This window comes from Ornithodoros turicata, chromosome 8 (genome assembly GCF_037126465.1).
Source record: "Ornithodoros turicata isolate Travis chromosome 8, ASM3712646v1, whole genome shotgun sequence".
NCBI classification, from domain to species: Eukaryota; Metazoa; Arthropoda; class Arachnida; order Ixodida; family Argasidae; genus Ornithodoros; species Ornithodoros turicata.
Genome location: NC_088208.1, coordinates 10,493,794 through 10,511,964, shown reverse-complemented (window position 1 = coordinate 10,511,964; position 18,171 = coordinate 10,493,794). Strand labels below are relative to the sequence as shown.

The window sequence follows — 18,171 nt, the reverse complement described above, 5'->3', positions numbered from 1 at the left end:
CAGAGCGTCTTGCGCTCTGCTGCGTTAAGTTCCAACTTGCGTCTGCTGCCACTGTAGTCAACGCTCGCCTGCATACGCTCGCCACGAAACGCAGTAGTGTGAACCACGCTTGCCTCAAGCTTGCCCACGCTCAGCTACGGGAGCTTGTTACGGGCGCTGGTATTCAGCTTACAGAAAGTAGCAAAATTGGTGTTTCATTCCAATTGACGCAATGTTGATTTGTTGAATCGGACTAGATTTCCCAAGGCGTTTTCCTTGCGGGAACCCCACTCGTTATGCAACGGCAACTGCCGAACTAAATTCTCGGAAATGAGCCCTTGGCTCTGCCTCTTTTTTCAGGCGGAGCCAAGGCTCGTAGTTTGAGCGCAAGCTGGCGAAGAGAGGAGGATCCATTGACACGCCACAGGAGGGGGAAAGGGCTACAAGCCTTACCCACGAAAAAAAAAAAAACGCGCGGTGGGGGCGGGAATCAGAGCTATCTTCTCAAAAATGAGGTGACCCGACGTGTTGTAACCCTTTCCCCCGTAGTGTGCCATGTCAATGTAACCTCCTTTGCGCGGACAAATGATATCCTGAAATAATTGTTGAGAACAACGAGAAGGTTATATACCAAGGTGCTTATGAGATTTAGTAAAACATCACGATAGAGCACAAAGTTTCATTCGTACTATTCTTTTGACGGCGCATGAATACAGATAATACTTGTGTGGCGCGACTTCGTTGTCTTCGGAAGTCTTGCTACGTAAGAAGACGTGCTATGTATTGTCATCAAGTAATCCTTTGTATTGATGCCTCTGAAAGAAAGGCCTCAAAAAGTCGCACTGCTTCTTCCTGAGGCTGAATCCACTTGTCCCTTTGAAGGCCAGCTGGAACGGTCTGAAGAGAAGGGCATACCCGGCTTCGCTGATAGTCTTTGGATGAATCCCTTTGACACTGCAAGTAAGTAGAAAACATATATTCATTCCCAAACATAATAGATGCGCAAACGTAATTCTTTGCCCCTGGCATTACGAGTTGTGCAAAAAGAAAAAAAAACGCAAAATCCCTCTGCCGGCTCAGGCGCCTCCGGGGCGCGTTAAATAGCGGCTATGAGCAGGGCTCCCCATTCACTCTGTCTGTCTGGCCCGGAGCCTCTGCTAAATGGGTTTTTGAGCCAAGAGAGCGTTGTGTGTGTAAAACGCCTCTAGGTTTCTGGGTGTCACTGAATGTCCCTTCCCTTAGCGGCGTCTTCCGTTATGGCTGTCTGCAGCCAACAAGACCACTTCAGGGTTCAGGTGAATCAAACCGGACAGCGCGAGAAGCACTCCAACTGGTGTCTAGAGTCCACTCCACAGAAAGAGATGTCCTGTATAACAAAAGAGGAGCGCACCCCATGCGCTCCAGAGCCGCTATTTAACGCGCTCCTGTGCTCGCCATTACACCGAGTGATCACATCTGATGTCCAAAGAAAAAGGCATACGGCTGCTGTTTACAACAAATGATGAAAAATAACGGAATCACATCCGTGTGCTATGCTGCGATTTTCCGTCTTTAGATTGTGGGTTGTCTTGAGAAAGCTGAGATATAATTCAAACCTATAAAGCAGAGTTAAGCTTTGTGCTTCAGCTTGTATCGTCCTTATCTCATCCGTTCATTTTATTCGTCCACTCTTAAAACAGAGCTTCGCTACACAGCACAGTGAACTCCACCCATTGCACAGAATGGTAACTTTACCGCTCCTGTTTTGTGGAAAGCATGGGACGGACACCCTCTTGTGACAAATACCATAACTGCACAAGTCTCCAAAAGCACACGCCTTCCGTTTTCAACGAACCAGGAAACAAAACAATGCCATTTGCCAACAATTTGAAACAATGCCAAAACATGAGATACTGGTTCGTTCGATCACGGCCGAGGACAGTAGCAATGTGGGGGACGTAAAAATTAATTGCTTCCAGCACCGTGTGTCGGAGAGTTCCAGCGCATGGTAAAAGATCCCCAGGTGGTCGAAACTAACCGCAGTCCTAGCCTGCCGCACGTGCTCCATGTCGCCATATTAGGCAGACAAAGCTTACGTGCGCAATGATTTTAGATGGTGGTTGGTTAAGAGAGGGCTATGCGGTGAAGTTGAGCGATCGTATGACGTGGGAACGATGACAATAACGTTCAAGCACGCTTTTTTTTTTTCAAACATGGTGACGGCCATTAAAGTGCAGGTTAAAAACGCTTCATATCATAACCGACAATCCACACAGTCCAACGACTCTTCCGTGGAGTGTGTGACGTGGAGGAGTCCGCCGCATTCCTGACGGGTGGCAGACAAAACTACTTCGTCTGCTTGCGTTGCAGGGGCTTCAATATGGGTTCTTTCCATCTTAGCATTATTACCTCAAATGTTCTGTGTAAAGACGCACATATCATGCACATGCAGGTACAGAAGTATCGCACTCTGCACGTAATGGGGAGGACAGCCGACTACACACACAAAATAACTATACACAACTTTGTTGGGCATGGGCTACTGTAGCGGTGCTTATCCGGCGTCGAGGGATCACATGGGGCGGAGTTCCACTACGGTGTAAAGGCCAATGTCATACAGGTAGAAGAAAATCGGTATTTTATTTCGAATGTACGATACATGACATCCGACGCAATAGTTACAGAGCGCTAGACTTGCAGCGCTTCCCTGTTGTACAACAGCCACAGCATTGCCATGTTCTGCGTCCCCTCACATGTCTATGGACAAACAGTTCCTTGCCATTTATGAAAGTGCGCTGCTTTCTCATAAGAGGCGGTCCAGGCGACACATCACAATACGTACACGTACACGCTACTAACACGCGTACAGTACACCCGTAACGGTACCGGCGGAAACGTAGGATTTCGTGCCGCTCTCAGGCAGTCACTATGTTCTGCCGAGAAGCATGGACTTCATGAAGCTCCGAACCTAACTTAGCAAGCTGAATGGTCTGAAGGACGGCTCCAATCGTGGATTCGCAGCATTCAAACTATAGGAGGACTCCGGCGTACATCACCACACTCCCTCTTTGACACGACATATTCAACATGTAACGGCCAAAGATGGTGGAAGAAGGTGGTACTCATGTTCCACGACCATCCCATGTTTGGCAACACTCAACGTTGCCCTGGTAATGTCTGACTCGTCGTTTTCTTCAAGAAGCGAAATCGTCAACGTACGACGCGGACTACCAGTCACGGCGAGGATATGGTGGTCACTCTAGCCCACCATAGCGGAGACGCATTGCGAAGCGGCCATGTTAGCGAAGAAGAGACAGGAAATGAGAAGCGCGAGTGACAAGTGATACGTCACGGAGAATTCCGGTTGAATCTGCCTGTTTTAGCGGAGCACTCTGGATTGCTCTTTGGAGTGACCTTGGCTTGTATGCCGCTCCAAAGTTCCCATTCAAAGACTTATTCGCTGTTCCTAATGTGCCAACAGAACAGACTTGCTCCCAGCGGAGCAGCAGAACTTGCTCCGGAAGCGCTCCGGATCTGCCATTCGAATTCAACAAAAGTGTTCTGTTCTTCTACGTCATCACTTTACACTCACAGGCCAATGCAATGCGTTCGCAATGTGTCATTAGCTTGAGTTGAGACCACGGCTCCCCCTTCCGCGACCATTCTCACCCGCTCCCTCCCCCTTGTCCCCTGCGTGGTGGCTCACCTTTTCGGCAGCCATTCTTCGATGTTATCGGCAGACATAACCATGTTAGTATGCGTATAAGTCGGTCGTAAAGTTATAGCACGCAAACATCCATTGTAGGGAAGAGCATAAGCAACCTTCGACTTACATTCCTTTGGCGTAATTGGTGAAGTAGGTGATTGTGTTGCGGCTTAAGGAGTGCGCCGCCAGGGAACCCGCATGGAATACGGGACTGCCGAAGAGAAGGTTTCTCACATATCCGTGCTGTGCTGGACCGACACCGCTGTGGTCACGTGTCATGTAATAAGTCACGACGTTGTTTCCTCCTCGGGCCAGGGCCTCTGCGTAGTACTGCACAGGACATACGACTAAGATGTCCGCGCACATGTGTTCCTTCCATAATCTCTGATTTCCGGCCGTACCCTGCATGAAAATCCAGTAATAAGTGACCATGCCATTTCACAAGCCGATATTCATTTAAAGTCAGCGACACGGAAAGACAGATAAGGCAGAAAAAGGAAGGATTACTTCGAAGCAAGGCAAGTTACACCCTTGCCACACGTGTAGTCCTAACCGCGGTTACGCTTAACAACCGTTACCTGACCAAACCCCGGTAATAGTGAGACGGATATCATCCTCGTCGTCCTCATCGTCATCGTCTTCATAATAAAGCTCGCTTTTCGAATCAGCCTAACATTTGGTGGGTGTGCGAGCGCTTTCCCTCTGTCTAATTTATAATCTTGGAACTTAGGAGCCGCAGAGTCCTCGTCGTGCTCATCCTGGTCGTCCTCGTCGTCCCCACAATAACGCCCGCTTTTCGAATCAACCTACCAGAACCAGTTTGTTGTTCTCACACGGCAGTTTGTGACATGCGAGCAGTGACCACGTAATTGCGACACAAGCGCTAGGTATATTCTGACTGCGTTGTATATCAGAAAAAGAAAAGGGCATAATGGTAAGCGAAAAGCCTAACAATAATTAAATATACAGTTTGCACACGATTACTTGCGGGAAATGTCACACGGCAGCGCTATAGGCGCGGTTAAGGCAACCGTTCATATCCTCGGTTACATCGCGAAACCGAGCTCGGTTTATAACGGCGGTTAGTGGCGTAACCTCAGTTTGGCCCTCCGTGTGACTGCGGGAAACCGCGATTACGTGTAACCGCGGTTAGCGCTGTCGGAAGCCAAGGGAATTAGTCAATGTAATCGGTGCTGTCAAGGTTTGCCAATAGTCGCACTGGATCTCCACCGCTAAAAATCCACTTCACACGCATCACACCGGCAGGAGCCAACAGTCATCCAGAATGTTGCGAGATCGAGAAAAACGGCATACGGCTGCCATTTTCAACAAATCGGGAGAGAAAACGATATTCATTTCATTTTCATTCATTTATTTATTTGTATATCATTGGCAATGTGGTTGCGATGCGATGCCAATACCATGCCATGGAGCATGCGATGCCAAAAGGTATGCGATGAAGTCGTATTTTAACTGCGTTTGAACGGCGCCTCACCGTTTTTGTGCGTTATTCAGGTAATGTCTTGAAATAATGCAGGATATATTTCTTTAGTACACACTAATGATCAGCAAGCCTAGTCTAGACCGCGACCGATCTGATATTCGATGAAGTGCAAAGTCGAAGTAATCAAATTAACAAAGATTACAAACGACTTTTGGCCGACTGACCAAAGTGTGTATGGTGCAGCATGTGTTCGTGTCCTCCTACTTTGGCCTCAGGCCAATTTGGCCATCTTTTTCTTCTTTTCTTCTTTATAGCTCTTTCATTTCCTATTTTCCCTAATCACCGAACGGTGCTCATCTACGCTGTAAACACAAACGTTCACCACAAGTGCGCTCACACCCAAGCGCTCAGAATGATGGCGTACTTTTACTCAGTTTGTTCGAAGTCAAAGCCGTCTATTAAAAAGAAAGACTGTCCATCAATGGAACTTACCCATTACGTGAAGCTCCACCCGCTTTTTGAGCTCTCCGGCCAATCACGAGCCAGTAATTTCCAAGTAATTAATTCCGGTGTATCCAAAGTAATATATGTCCCCTATTTACGGGGTACCGCCATTTTAGAGAAACTGGATTAGGTGGGATTGAAACAGATACCCCTAGCGCATACCAACACAATGAATTTTGCGACTACTTCTATCGCCGCCGTATGGATGGAGAGAGAAATGCACTGAGCAGCAGAACCGCTCGCTAGTAGAAGTGATTGGCCGAACAGACCGTCTTATTTTATTTTATTTTTCTACAGTGACACCGGGACGGTTGACGGTGTGATCTTTTCATTTCAAAACACGGCTCGGTAGTGTAATAAATGAGAAAAGATATGCATACAGTCATACAGTCATAGAACGCGCAATGCTAGTCTTCCGTGGCATTTTCTCACGATTTTCTCGGGATCGCGGTTTGTACTAGGCTCAACAATGACAGCGAAAAATGTTTATTCATGTAAATGTCTATACTGAATGGTAATTTGAAGGTGATTTCCAAGATAGTTCAACAGAATACGTACTTGCAGAAGCCATTTGGGAAATATTTTGTCACAAAAGTCTCGCTTCGCCGTTTAACCTGTTCGCCATTAGCGGGAAATTTCGGCGGCATGGCGACCCATCTTGATGGATTTGCCCCTTTCCCATTGTGCTCAGATTCCACAGGCTGACTAGTTCACGACACTGCAGATGACGCGCTCAATTATGAAAACTGATCGCTTGCAGAGTCGCATGCGAACACAAAATTTCACAGTTGTGATGTGAACAGCTGCCGACTTCAGACATGACGTGCGTGTTTGTACGCATACAGTTAATTTGCCGCTCCAGTTTTGTTTCAGACTAGAAATCCCCGCGGCGCAAATTATGCATCTTACAGCTAATGAATGACGTAGGTTTACACGTACTCTGTAATACGCGTTGGCGATCTCCTCCGCATCCTTGAGAGTAAACCCTAACCGCCTCAACATGAAGACGAATGGTTCCGCATTCCCAGGTCGTAGCGTTTTCAGGTATGTATTGAACAGGTCCACGATCATGCCGGAGCCCTCGTCTTCCACGTATCCCAGGAGTACATCCATGCCAGACACCTGCAGTTGTTACGAAAATACAAGTAGCTTCATTTCGCAGACATTCGATGCACTGCAAATTTACAGATTTCAAATGACACGATTTAAAGCACTCGAGAACAAATATGCGGGGAGAACTAGAAATTAGGATTACAAGCCCTTGGTAGACCTGTGCGCCGCCGACTTGCCGGCGCCGCCGACAACCCGTCGCACCGATGAGCTTAATCCTGATTGATCCAGTTGGAGGGTTTTGCATACTAAGGTAATTCAGTAACTCAATCAAGTTGGAGGGTTCTGTTCTTGCGACAGCATGTCAAAACACGTAAACCTGAAAAAAGGAAAAGAAAAAAAAGATGGCCGACAGTTGTGCTTTTTACCGAATAGCAAACCACGCGCTTTGTTACGCTTGGTGGTGGTTCTGCACGCTTTGTTACGCTTTGTCAACATGGTACGTACCATGTTAGACACCGTTCGACCGCCGCAATGGTATCGACGCATGACATAGGTTAGCATATGCATGCGCGTGCCGCCGTCGACCCAAAAACCAGCGTCGAGGTGCCATCGGCGCCCAGGTCTAGCTCTGGCGCACATTTTTGGCACAAAAAGTATGGGTGTAGCTAGTAATCCTAGAGCGCAAGGGAGCTTGCAATTTCGCGCATCAGAAAACCTGCTCCTCTCGACTGTCTGTCTGCAACGTCATATGCCTCGCCAACAGACATCGGCAGTTTTGACTCCCGCTCACTCAAGTTCAGTCACCGCCCACCAAGTACCCGGCTCGCTCACTCACTCACTCACGCTCACTCATCGCCCGCTCATCTCGAGGATCGCTCACTCACTGTCGCTCACCTCTCTGCTCACTCACTCACGCTCACTCTCCGGCCGCTCAACTTTCGGCTCGCTCACTCACCGACCGATCAGTTCTCGGTTCGCTCACTCACGCTCACTCACCGCCCGCTCATCTCTAGGATCGTACAGTCACTGTCCGCTCACCTCTCTGCTCACTCACTCACGCTCACTCACCGCCCGCGCACCTCTAGACTCGCTCACTTACTTCCAGCTCAACTCTTCGTTTGTGGTCTTTTGTTACTCACGCTTATGTTATTGCTTTCCACGAAGAATCAGTCGTTGCGCAGCCCATGAACGAGCGCTGAGAACGCAGTGAGTTTTCACGGAGTGTATGCGCAATTTACCATGCATTGAGCGGAGCAAGCTACAGTCCTTGTTCGTCGGTGAAGCCACGGGAAGGCAGCCATTCAGAAACAATGGGCGCATTAAGACGCCTTCCGTAACAGCCGTTAACAGGGGCAACACGTCTTCCCGCCTGTAGCGTTCGCACCTTCATACAGACAGATAGCCCGGAGCTCCTCGGCAGTTTTGACTCTCGCTCATTCAAGTTTCCCCCATCGCCCACCCAGTTCTTAGCTCACTCACTCACGCTCACTCACCGTCCGCTCAGCTCTTGGCTCGCTCACTCACGCTCACTCACCGCCAGCTCAGCCTTCGGCTCACTCACTGGCCGCCAGCTCGGCCCTCCGCTGATTCCCTCACGCTCACTCACTGCCGGCTCACCTCTCTGCTTACTTGCTCACGATGAAGTAAACGAGACGCACGAACTAGCCCAAATGCTCGTCGTGTCGCTTACTCACGCTCACTGCCCGCTCACCTCTCTGCTCGCTTACTCACAGTCAGTTCATTGGCCGAATTGAGCGTGAGTGAGCCTGAGTGAGTTTTGCAGAGGTCTGCTCGCCAATAACGAGGCGACGCCTTCTGTTTGCTTTCTTTTATTTTTCAGTCGCAATTCGCGCCGCCCGTCTCGCGTCTCGACTTGTCGCTCTCGCTACCAGGTGAATCAAGGTGACCAATGGAAACTGATCCGCCGACTTACGTCACGAGACGCGAAGAGCCGCTGAGCGAGGTCGTCGCCGCTGGCGCTCTCTTGCAAAATAGATTTCTCAGTAGATTCGCCCTCCTCAAAGGTGATATTTTGGTAACGGTTGCTGAAGGTACAGTTCTTATATGATGGCAGTAGAAAAGAAGTTACAAGCGGCTCCCGTGCTCCTCTAAGGAGACAATCCATGGAGGAGATGCATCGGATTAATCACCTCAGATGATGTTCCGGATGATTGGGCAAATCGTTTATAACCTATCGTTGGACGAATCGCGGAGACCAATGAAAGCGCGCGTCGCATTTTCGACCTTCTTGAGGAGGAGAAGGACAGCGCGTTTTTGTTATTTGTGCTTCTATCGATCATAAATCACAAAGGACACAAGGGATCAACCCCCCTTCCATTTATGTTCCTTTCAAGGTAACGCCATCCTTCATTCCGCGGTATTGTTGTACTGTAAGATACTTTTATGAAAAGTAGAACAGAAAAAAGTAGAGAAGTAGCAAAATAATTTAATGGCTCGGAAACCCAAATCCTAAGCCATACAGGGACTAGCTTGACTTTTTCATGTTGGAAAATTCCGTAGAAGACTGGTTTTAGTCGTGCTACACACGTGTTAACATGTTCGTCTACCTGCCTAGTATCTGGCGCGCACAAAGCGAATACAATCTGTCCAGCGTGCCTGATGTGCCCGACTTTCAGGTATACAGGGTGTCCAACCAAAGTGTGAACATATTTTTTAAATATATATATATATATATAATAACTTTGTCCGACATGAAATCAATTACAATATAGCATATGCTTAACTTTGAACAATTAACTTTTTAATTATAAAAGCTACGAAGTGAGAACATCTGTTCCTTTCGGTCGCCTGATATAGTAGCCATTTTCAGAACAAAAATCCGTTTGGTAGATCGTCCGCAAAAAATGCTTGAAGGAACACCAGTTCTTTATTTTTTTCATTGCGCATCTACGGGGACGCGTATTTCCTTCATCCCCAGTGTGAGAGGGTAGAGGAGCACAGTGCCACCTCATGGGTCGATGATGAGCTTGAACTTGCGGAAACAAAACAAATGTCAATCGACTCAAAGTGACTCTATCGGAGATGCCCTTATCTTGTGTTGTATTTTCTGTTTTCTTTTAATCTTTTTCCAGGACGCAAGAGGCGATAGTGTGCTCTCTCGATAGTGTCTTTCCTCCTCTCACATTGGAGATGGACGAAATACGCGTCTCCGAAGATGCGCAATTAACAAAATAAAGAAGAAAAAACTGTGTTCCTTCACGAATTTTTTGCGGACGATCTACCGAACGGATTTTTGTTATGAAAACGGCTACGATATCAGGTGACCAAAAGGAACTGATGTTCTCATTGGGACAACTTCGAAGCTTTTATAATTAAAAAGTTACAGTTACAGTAAAAAGTATTGACAATTAATTAAGGGATTGTCTTAGGAGCTTGCTAATGCCCTCCTAAGGAGTGCCCTTCGGCATATGCAATATTGCAATTGATTTCATCTCAGAAAAAGTGGGGTGTGGCACCATGGAAGTACGTGTGGACCACTTCTATCCCATCCTGTGCGATTGATTCGGTGTAACAGGAATATGACTTCCTTTTGATGGCGCTGATTGGATTATTCGGGGTATTAATGAATCACCCGAATATCAACGCTTAAATGTGCAGGAGTGCTGAACCATATGTGCAGTTGTTTGTAATAGTTGTAACTCGACAATCGCTTCGGAACTTGAGTCTGTACAAAAGCACTTCATATGTATTGTTCATGGTGCTTTTTATGTCATTTTCTTTATCGTAGAACGTGAAGAAAACCAATGTGCAAGTTTCCGGTGATGCAGAATCAAAAAACGAATACGATTACGAGCATCTACTGTTTACTATATACAAATTAAAAACAAGACTTTCGTACAGTAGGCTGCACTTCTCCAGGGTGAACCTAAAGAAGGGTGCAGCCTATACTGTACGATACGAAAGTCTTGTTCATAATTTGTATATAGTAAGAGTTGATGCTCTTAACCGTCTTCGTTATTTTTTATTCATTTTCGTTACTACAACTATGAACGTATATTTGCGAAGTTTAACTTATTATGGCTATCTAATCGCCGCACTCGTCGTAATACACTTTCCTTGTATACAACTGTAACTGTAGGTAACTGCCGTTACCTAGTATAAATGGTTTCGTGTGCGCGTATTGCCTGTATTTTTCACCTCGTCGTTTACTCCTTTTTCATGTACCCTGCGGCTCTGAACTTTGACCCTTATGCTGACGTTTCAGGACGTTCAACGTACGTTTGGAGATACATATTGATTTACATTTATCTAGTTGCAATTACAATACCTGAGGTACCTTCGGCTTAACCTCCGGAAGTACTTTGAACCAGCTAATCAGAACGTGCTGTTGCTTTTTTTAGTTTGCTTCCTTCTTGTGTTTACTTATTTTTTGTGCGACATCACGCAGTTGGAAATACATACCCGAAAATACGTGAAATATAAACTTGTTTTCTTCTTGAGCCTTTTTCTTTTAAGTGGTCAAATCTGAGTGGTCCGTAGTGTTGACTATTTCTTAGTGTTCCACATTACACAGGGTGTTCAAAATTAAGCTTTCACTACCACTTTATAAATTGGCGAACAAAAGAAAACTGGTGCTATTTTTCTGTTCCTTGAGTAAGAAACAGGTGCTACATAATTAGCAGCACCTGTTTCTTACACAAGTAGCGTAAAGTTATCATCCGGTTTCCTGTCATCGCTGTGTTTGCGTTGCGCTCGTGAAAGCTTAATTTTGAACACCCTGTATGATATCCCATGGGTACACTTCGCATAGATAGCCGATGGCCAGTAAAGAAGGCATATGGTACTGGTAGTACCCTTACCTCGGAGGCATTCTGAGAGGCGACCGAAGTATCCGGAGGTGTGAGATCGAACCTGGGGAAAAAATTCGGCAGCGCGTCGTCCAGGAAACTCGGGAAGGGCAAGCTTCTCAGGCACGCCAGAGCAGAGGCATTTGCTTTTCCCACATGTCTCTGACAGACAGCCTGGACCAATACTTCGATCGCCTTACCACCGCCAGCTCCATACCTTTGGGAACAATATGAATGATATGTTAGTTCATTAGTTCATCCCTCACATCACCACCAGCAATGGGATTCTGATTTTTCGAATTTGTTCTGATTTTTAGCTCCAAGTTCACCTCAAGGCACCGGGGAATAAGCGACACCGGACTCATGAAAAATGTACGGAGGAGTCAAAGCCACATCGCTATCGCAGTCCTGTCTACGCACCAGAAAGCTCTACAATTTAGGACCCATTATCACTTGAAGGCAGTGTTGTACATATCGCCGTTACAAGTAACGCCGTTACTGTAATCGATACTTTTTCGGTATCGGAGTGCGTATCGCGATACTTTTTAAAATTGGTATCGGAAGAGTATTTCCGTTACAAATTTATGATAACGCGATCTCCATATCGTTACCGATACCGATACTTTTTAGTGCCCCACCCTTTCTTCACCGACGACATTTCTCACTCTTGTTCATTGTCAATGGTTCGCCTAGCCGTCGACAAGAAGCCTGTGGACATGTCCAAGTGCTCCGTAACCGGAATTATAGAATTACTATACCAAACACATGTTCACTGCTTTTCTTAGAAACTAGAGAAAATAACCACAACAAAAGAGTTGAGGTCAACGAACAGAGGTCAAGTCATTGACAGTACGCTCTGGATTCCACTGCTTAGCTGCCGTGTCGCACTGGGTCACGCTCACATATACTGTGGTATTGTTAAATTCGGATAGGATTCCTTGGTAATCGGACTCCAGGGTGTGCGGGCCTGACACTAACGTAATTGTCATACTGGTCTCTGCCAACTGCCGGAGAGACCACGGCCTGAAAGGATGGCAGAAGTCGAGTTCCAGAACGAGCTATTGATAAAAGTCTGCTGTCTTTTTACTGCAAAACTGTTTACGTAAGCGATACAGTATTTCTATGTTGCATCATCTTCGTGTTTCAAACAAAAGTATCGGGCAAAGTATCGCGTTACTTTTTTTTAGTAACGGTAGCGGTATTCGTTACTTTAAAAAAGAAGTATCGTTATCGGTATTTCGATACTTTTTACTCAAGTAACGAGTATCGGTATCGCGATACCATATTTCGGTAACGGGTACAACACTGCTTGAAGGACAGTGCAGACATTTTCTACGCAACATTTTTTAGTGACAAAGTTGCTTTTACAGTCCCATTATTCCATTTGCTCAATTTCAAATACCGTATCGCTTTGTAACTCCTTAGTATTCAGAGCGACACGACATCGTAAGGAGGAGGTCAGGTTCAGTGGAGCGCGAGAGGCAATGGCTACGACGCGCAAAACAATACCGAACCACGTGAAACAAGTTAAACACTCGTACGATCAAGTTAGGAAGAGCACGTACGTTTAGTAGACCATACCTTGAAGAGAACAACTGCAATGCAGAGAGCCAGACGAGTCCACGACGACGACGAGAATAACGACAAACAACGAACCACTGTTGTTTTGTCGTGCCGTTCCATAGTTTGCAGTGGTTCGTTGTTTGTCGTCACTCTCGTCGCCGTCCTGGACTCATCTGGGTTACTGCACCGTAATTGATCTGTTCATGTCTTAGCAACAAGCCCAAGTCCTTGCTCTCTTCAGTCAGAGTATATCTTGGCTGTGAGATAATAAGCGACTGAGTAAAAACTGTTCTAAAACTACGAAGTACTTAGATAAACGCTATTATTTAAAATATTGCAGAGGTCGCATTGTGTGGGTCTTGTGATACATTTGATGAGCATGTGATAAAGAGCCTCTGTGGCAATTGGTCTGGAATCGTACCTTTTCTCGCTTTTTTTAAATTTCCCTCAATATTCTACACAGGTGCTCTGCGTTACTTTGAGCGTGGCGTTACTCTATGAAGGAGTATCTTAAATGAGTACCTTGTGTATTCACTTCCGCTCAGTAAGATCATCCTCTTCAAGTTCATGGGCCCACTGTACTTCCGCACCAGATGTGTAACAGATTTGGCACCTGCCTCGTGACCAATAAGCACGATTTCAGAAGGGTTACCGCCAAAGCTTTCGATGTTCTGTTGTGTCCACATCAGCGCCACATGTTGATCCATCAGCCCTACATTCCCTGGGGCCTCGACGGTGTCGTACTGTAGGAAGCCAAAGGTCCCCAGCCTGTAGTTCGGTACCACGACAATCAAATGACCATAGACTGAGAGGTAACGACCGTCGTAGTCGCTGTTAGCTCCGAATTGAAACAGTCCACCGTGAAGAAAGAAGAGTACGGTGAGGTTCTTGCACTGTTCCCCAGTCTCCTTACAGTGGCTATACGGGGTCCAGATGTTCAGGCCGAGGCAGTCCTCAGACGTTTCCCTCTGCTTCTGTGGACAGGGCAGCAACATCTGGAAATCCTCAATTTGGGAGTCAATAGACCTGACGAGAGGTGTTGGTGGACGGAATCGGTTGCTAGATACAGGTGGCGCCGCGTATCGGATTCCCAGAAACGCCCTAGCTTGCAGTTTTAAGACAGGAACGCTAGAGCCTTCTACCCTCCCGCGTCCCTTCAAAAAGACGTAAACTTTGCTGGTTTCGGAACTTTCGACTTCGGTACTGTTGAGTATGGTGGATATCACCAGGACCATAATGGCGACGAATAGAAGAGTAGTGAGCATACAGGCAAGCTGCCTTGCTGACAGATGGTGTCTGCAAATTAACAATGAGGAAGTCGCATAAGAACGTACAATCCATTTGTCGTGCATAGCAAAGCCTACGTTGAGGCCGAAAAGAGCAGGGCTAGAATCGTGCCTACTATAAAGAAGCTTCGAAGTTATCGCTGTCGCTCGTCTGATGACGACTAGGTCAGACCATCGTTAGAGCGAAAAACGTTATGATACTATGGCGAGAATTTATTTTGGCACAGCAGTTCACTATACACTACCACGAAACGTTACACAGGCGTTGAGTGGATACGCTACTTCGACACTGCCGATGTTGTTAGTACGTCCGTAGAGAGCAATGGGGCGGAAGCAAGTACTTCTAGAAAGTGTGAAGTAACAAAGCCTATGGAATAGCCGTTATGGCGTGGGTCTTGGGTGGTACAGAAATCAAATGTACCATTTGTCAATGATTTCGATATGATGAATGCAAATTTGATTACGAAACCAGCCAGTTCGGTCTTATTTCTAAGGTACTGAAGAGCCATCGTATTACTGCTGCGTACAGGTCTCGAACATACTTCTGTGGTGCATAAAATGAAATGTGCTGAATTCGAATATAACAGTGAAATCAGGCAATTGTCTCCGGTCTCCATGATATTGAAGAGGTTAGTCCTTGCATTGCTACTACGTAAATTGTGTAGACGATGCACATAAGTTTAATCGTTACTTTTCGCAGTGTTATTATTGCGTTATGCAACTTCGTACCTTTTACAGCAATATTTCTGCAAACATAAATCTGCGCGCTCTGTTACGTACATCTTTCAAAATTTATTTGTAGGGGAGCATAGCAGCAGCTAAACTTACTATACATTGTCTACGCATTACTGAAAATAACTAGTTGCTCGGCTCTTAACTTGTCTTTTGTTTTCAAGCTTTTAATTATCTCTCGTCACTGTCCATGTCTAGACAGCGCGGGAGCCATCTATCCCGATAGCTTTTTGCTATGTAGCCGCAATACCCTGGCGAAATCGCTCCCCATGCTCATTGCATTCAGTTGTGGAGCGGAGTGTTTTTTTAGTTTTTTTCTTCTTCGGGGATGGACGTCCTGTTCCTGTAACACATCCCTCCTATCAAAAGGGGCAATATTTGCACCACTACCTCTTTGAAAGCTTATTAGCAAATTTAAACATCGCCCCAGTTTTCAGCACCTCAAACTAATTGAGTTGAGCTGCTTTTATGTCTTTACCGATTTGGCTCTACACCACTGTAATCATATGGCACTGTAAACACTGCATAGCAGTAGAAACGGTGCTTGCGTCATTTCACGAACATTATAAAATCCTGGACTTCAATGAACGCCGCACATGAGGACGTGCGAGCGCGTTGTCACGTTGCTCGATGACATGTCATACGTCACTCGGAACGTCAGCGTGCACGTGACAATAAAAATGGCTGCGTTCATGATCACCGGATCAAACCGGTTTCGAACGACGCAACTCTCGCAAATTTGCAACTCGCCACTTTTTTCGACCTTGGTAATTAATTTTATTCGACACCCTTGCAGTACAAGATGGGGGACCAGTAAATGAGACGTCATACTGTTGTACACTTAATGATAAAGATATTTGCGCTAGGAGAAAGTCAGCCGGTGCCATGCAGTCATACTTTCGAGGAATAAACTATCATGTCGCGTAAGCAGCACCTGAGAAGAGAAGAAGACTGGCACAATACGTTCACCTCTTGGTTTCATGCTGATGTGAATATGTGAGGAAGCGCTGGAACCGGTTCTAGTTCACTTCTATGCGGCATTTACGTTCCAAACGCTTTCACTAATTTTTAAAAACGAGTGATCGCGTTACGGAACTACATCCATCCCGAAACTGTTAGGCCCCTCTGTTATGTTGCATCACGAAGTTCTAGAGGATCATGCGATATCGGGAAAGCGGTTCCAGCCTTTTTTGCCTGATTTTAACCGTAGACACCGCGCATTGAGTCTTTTCAGCGTTGCCAGTTGAAAACGTACTCAGCACCTGCTTGACGCAACAATACCTGAAACTGGATACCTATGCGTCTACAAAATGTTTTACATAACTATTATGTGTCAGAAATGTCGAGATCATGAGGCTCGCGAGCAACATGCAGTTTTATAGATTCATACGGTACACTTAAAATAACTAGACAGCTAGACACTCACTTCAAATCATGCGCAGGTGAAACAGCACTTCGCCGACTCCAGAAAGTGTGCACCATGTACGACATAAATGGGCTTTCAGAACCCGGGCTCACAACGTGACGGAGTGATTGAAGCATACCGTTGCTGTTGAAAGTCACTCCTGTATATAATGGTTCCGTCCGTGGCTTTCGCCAGTGTATTTCACATAAGCAGGGTTGCACTGGCACAAACCATGGTTCTAGAAAAAGACTTCGTGCGATGAGGTGTTGTGCGAACGCGTTGTCTTCTTCCATGTCAATGATTACGATGACAATGATGATTGCTTATTAGAGGAAGCGAAAGGCTGCTTTACTAAATATAGCGGTTCACGTGTAATTGAATGTCAGGAAAAAAATAAAAGAACCCGAGACACGAAGCACACGGACAATACACGATCTGTTTTCAAAATGTGTCGCGTCTCCAGGCGTCGACCTCCACGGTACTCCCTTTACTTTGCTTTCCTTGATTGGGAATCACGTAACTGGAACTCCCCAAACCACAAACACTTCTCGCTGTTCCATACAATCAGGTGGTCGATGTTCCAATATAACGATCAAAATGGCGTATCGTCAAAGCTTCCGCTGTACTCACTCGTGTATCCTGTTTGATGACTTTTGACGTAGAACGCGACTTCGTCCGCAGCTGGTGTGGAGGGAGGAGGTCGTTCCGGGAAATCAACCGTGACGAAATTAGGGCAGATTTGAAACTCTTAATCCTACTTGAGCGTCCGCTATTCAGGTAGGTCACCTGTTGGAGCAGCTCCCTAGTTCCCACACTCCCCTATTGTCCGTGGCGCGACCTCATTGGGGCCTCTCCCAAATAAGGGGTAGCATCTCAAGATGAGGCGCACGTGGTATCTTCTGTGTACTCATGCGCGTCAACGAGTACTCCATTATTGCTGCCTTGGGATTGGACAGACACTTGATCACGTGATTGCTCCAAACTTTACCCTCTCCCCTGCGCAGAGACAGACTTCCGTAGCGAATAGACCAGTTTGCGCGCCTGACGTCACACTGGCGCACACTGACCTAGCGTAGCGACGCCGTAGCGACGCTGACCACACGCACGTAGCGAATAGACCAGTTTGCGCGCCTGGCGTCACACTGGTGGCGGCGCTGCAGTCAGCAGGGAGCGTCCGCTAGGTGTGGGCAAAAGAGCCGCCGTTTTCGACTGGAGTGATCGCTATTTTCATGCAAATTGGGCATGCCGCAAAAAGTGTATCCTTCGAGCACACAACCCGATACAAAAAGCGTGGCGAAATCACTCTTCATGAGATGGCAACATTGCATGCGATGTTGCCATCTGATTGTACACACCAGCACGCTTGCTTCCCATCCCTATATTTCACTTCTCATCAGTTTCCGCACAAAGCAGAACGAATGAATCGTTTGATCAATGCAGTTAAACGGAAAGATTCCGTGACATCGCCTTTGCGAGATTCCCTTTACGATACCTGTGTACAAATAAACGATGCTAACAGGAATCGGCGCACGGTAGCAAATTAGCGCTGATTTCTGAAACGCCGCGATCAAACAGCTCACCTAAGGTGAAGTAATAGACGACTTGAGAAAATCCCAGAGAGCTTAGCGCCGCTTTGAACTATGGGCCTGTTGCACTAAAGTTTCGTCCGGCGACCACAGCGCCAACTTCCCTCCTCTAGCGTTGAGCGCCTT

The 18,171-nt window shown here is 46.5% G+C and overlaps 1 protein-coding gene across 2 annotated transcripts; it reads right to left on the bottom strand.

Moving 5' to 3' along the window:
- Nucleotides 1-644: 644 nt before the first annotated feature.
- LOC135365929 (acetylcholinesterase-like) lies at nt 645-17,507 on the bottom strand. Of its 2 annotated transcripts, XM_064598591.1 has the most exons (6): nt 16,481-17,507; nt 13,559-14,332; nt 11,486-11,690; nt 6,552-6,734; nt 3,792-4,066; nt 645-933 (listed from the first exon to the last, which is right to left on the bottom strand). In XM_064598591.1, the coding sequence occupies exons 1-6, from the start codon at nt 16,750-16,752 to the stop codon at nt 756-758; spliced, it is 1,887 nt and encodes a 628-aa protein (XP_064454661.1). In that variant the 5' UTR covers nt 16,753-17,507; the 3' UTR covers nt 645-755. The 2 variants fall into 2 exon arrangements, with proteins under 2 accessions (XP_064454661.1, XP_064454662.1); XM_064598592.1 differs by lacking the exon at nt 6,552-6,734.
- Between the last annotated feature and the right edge of the window lie 664 nt (nt 17,508-18,171).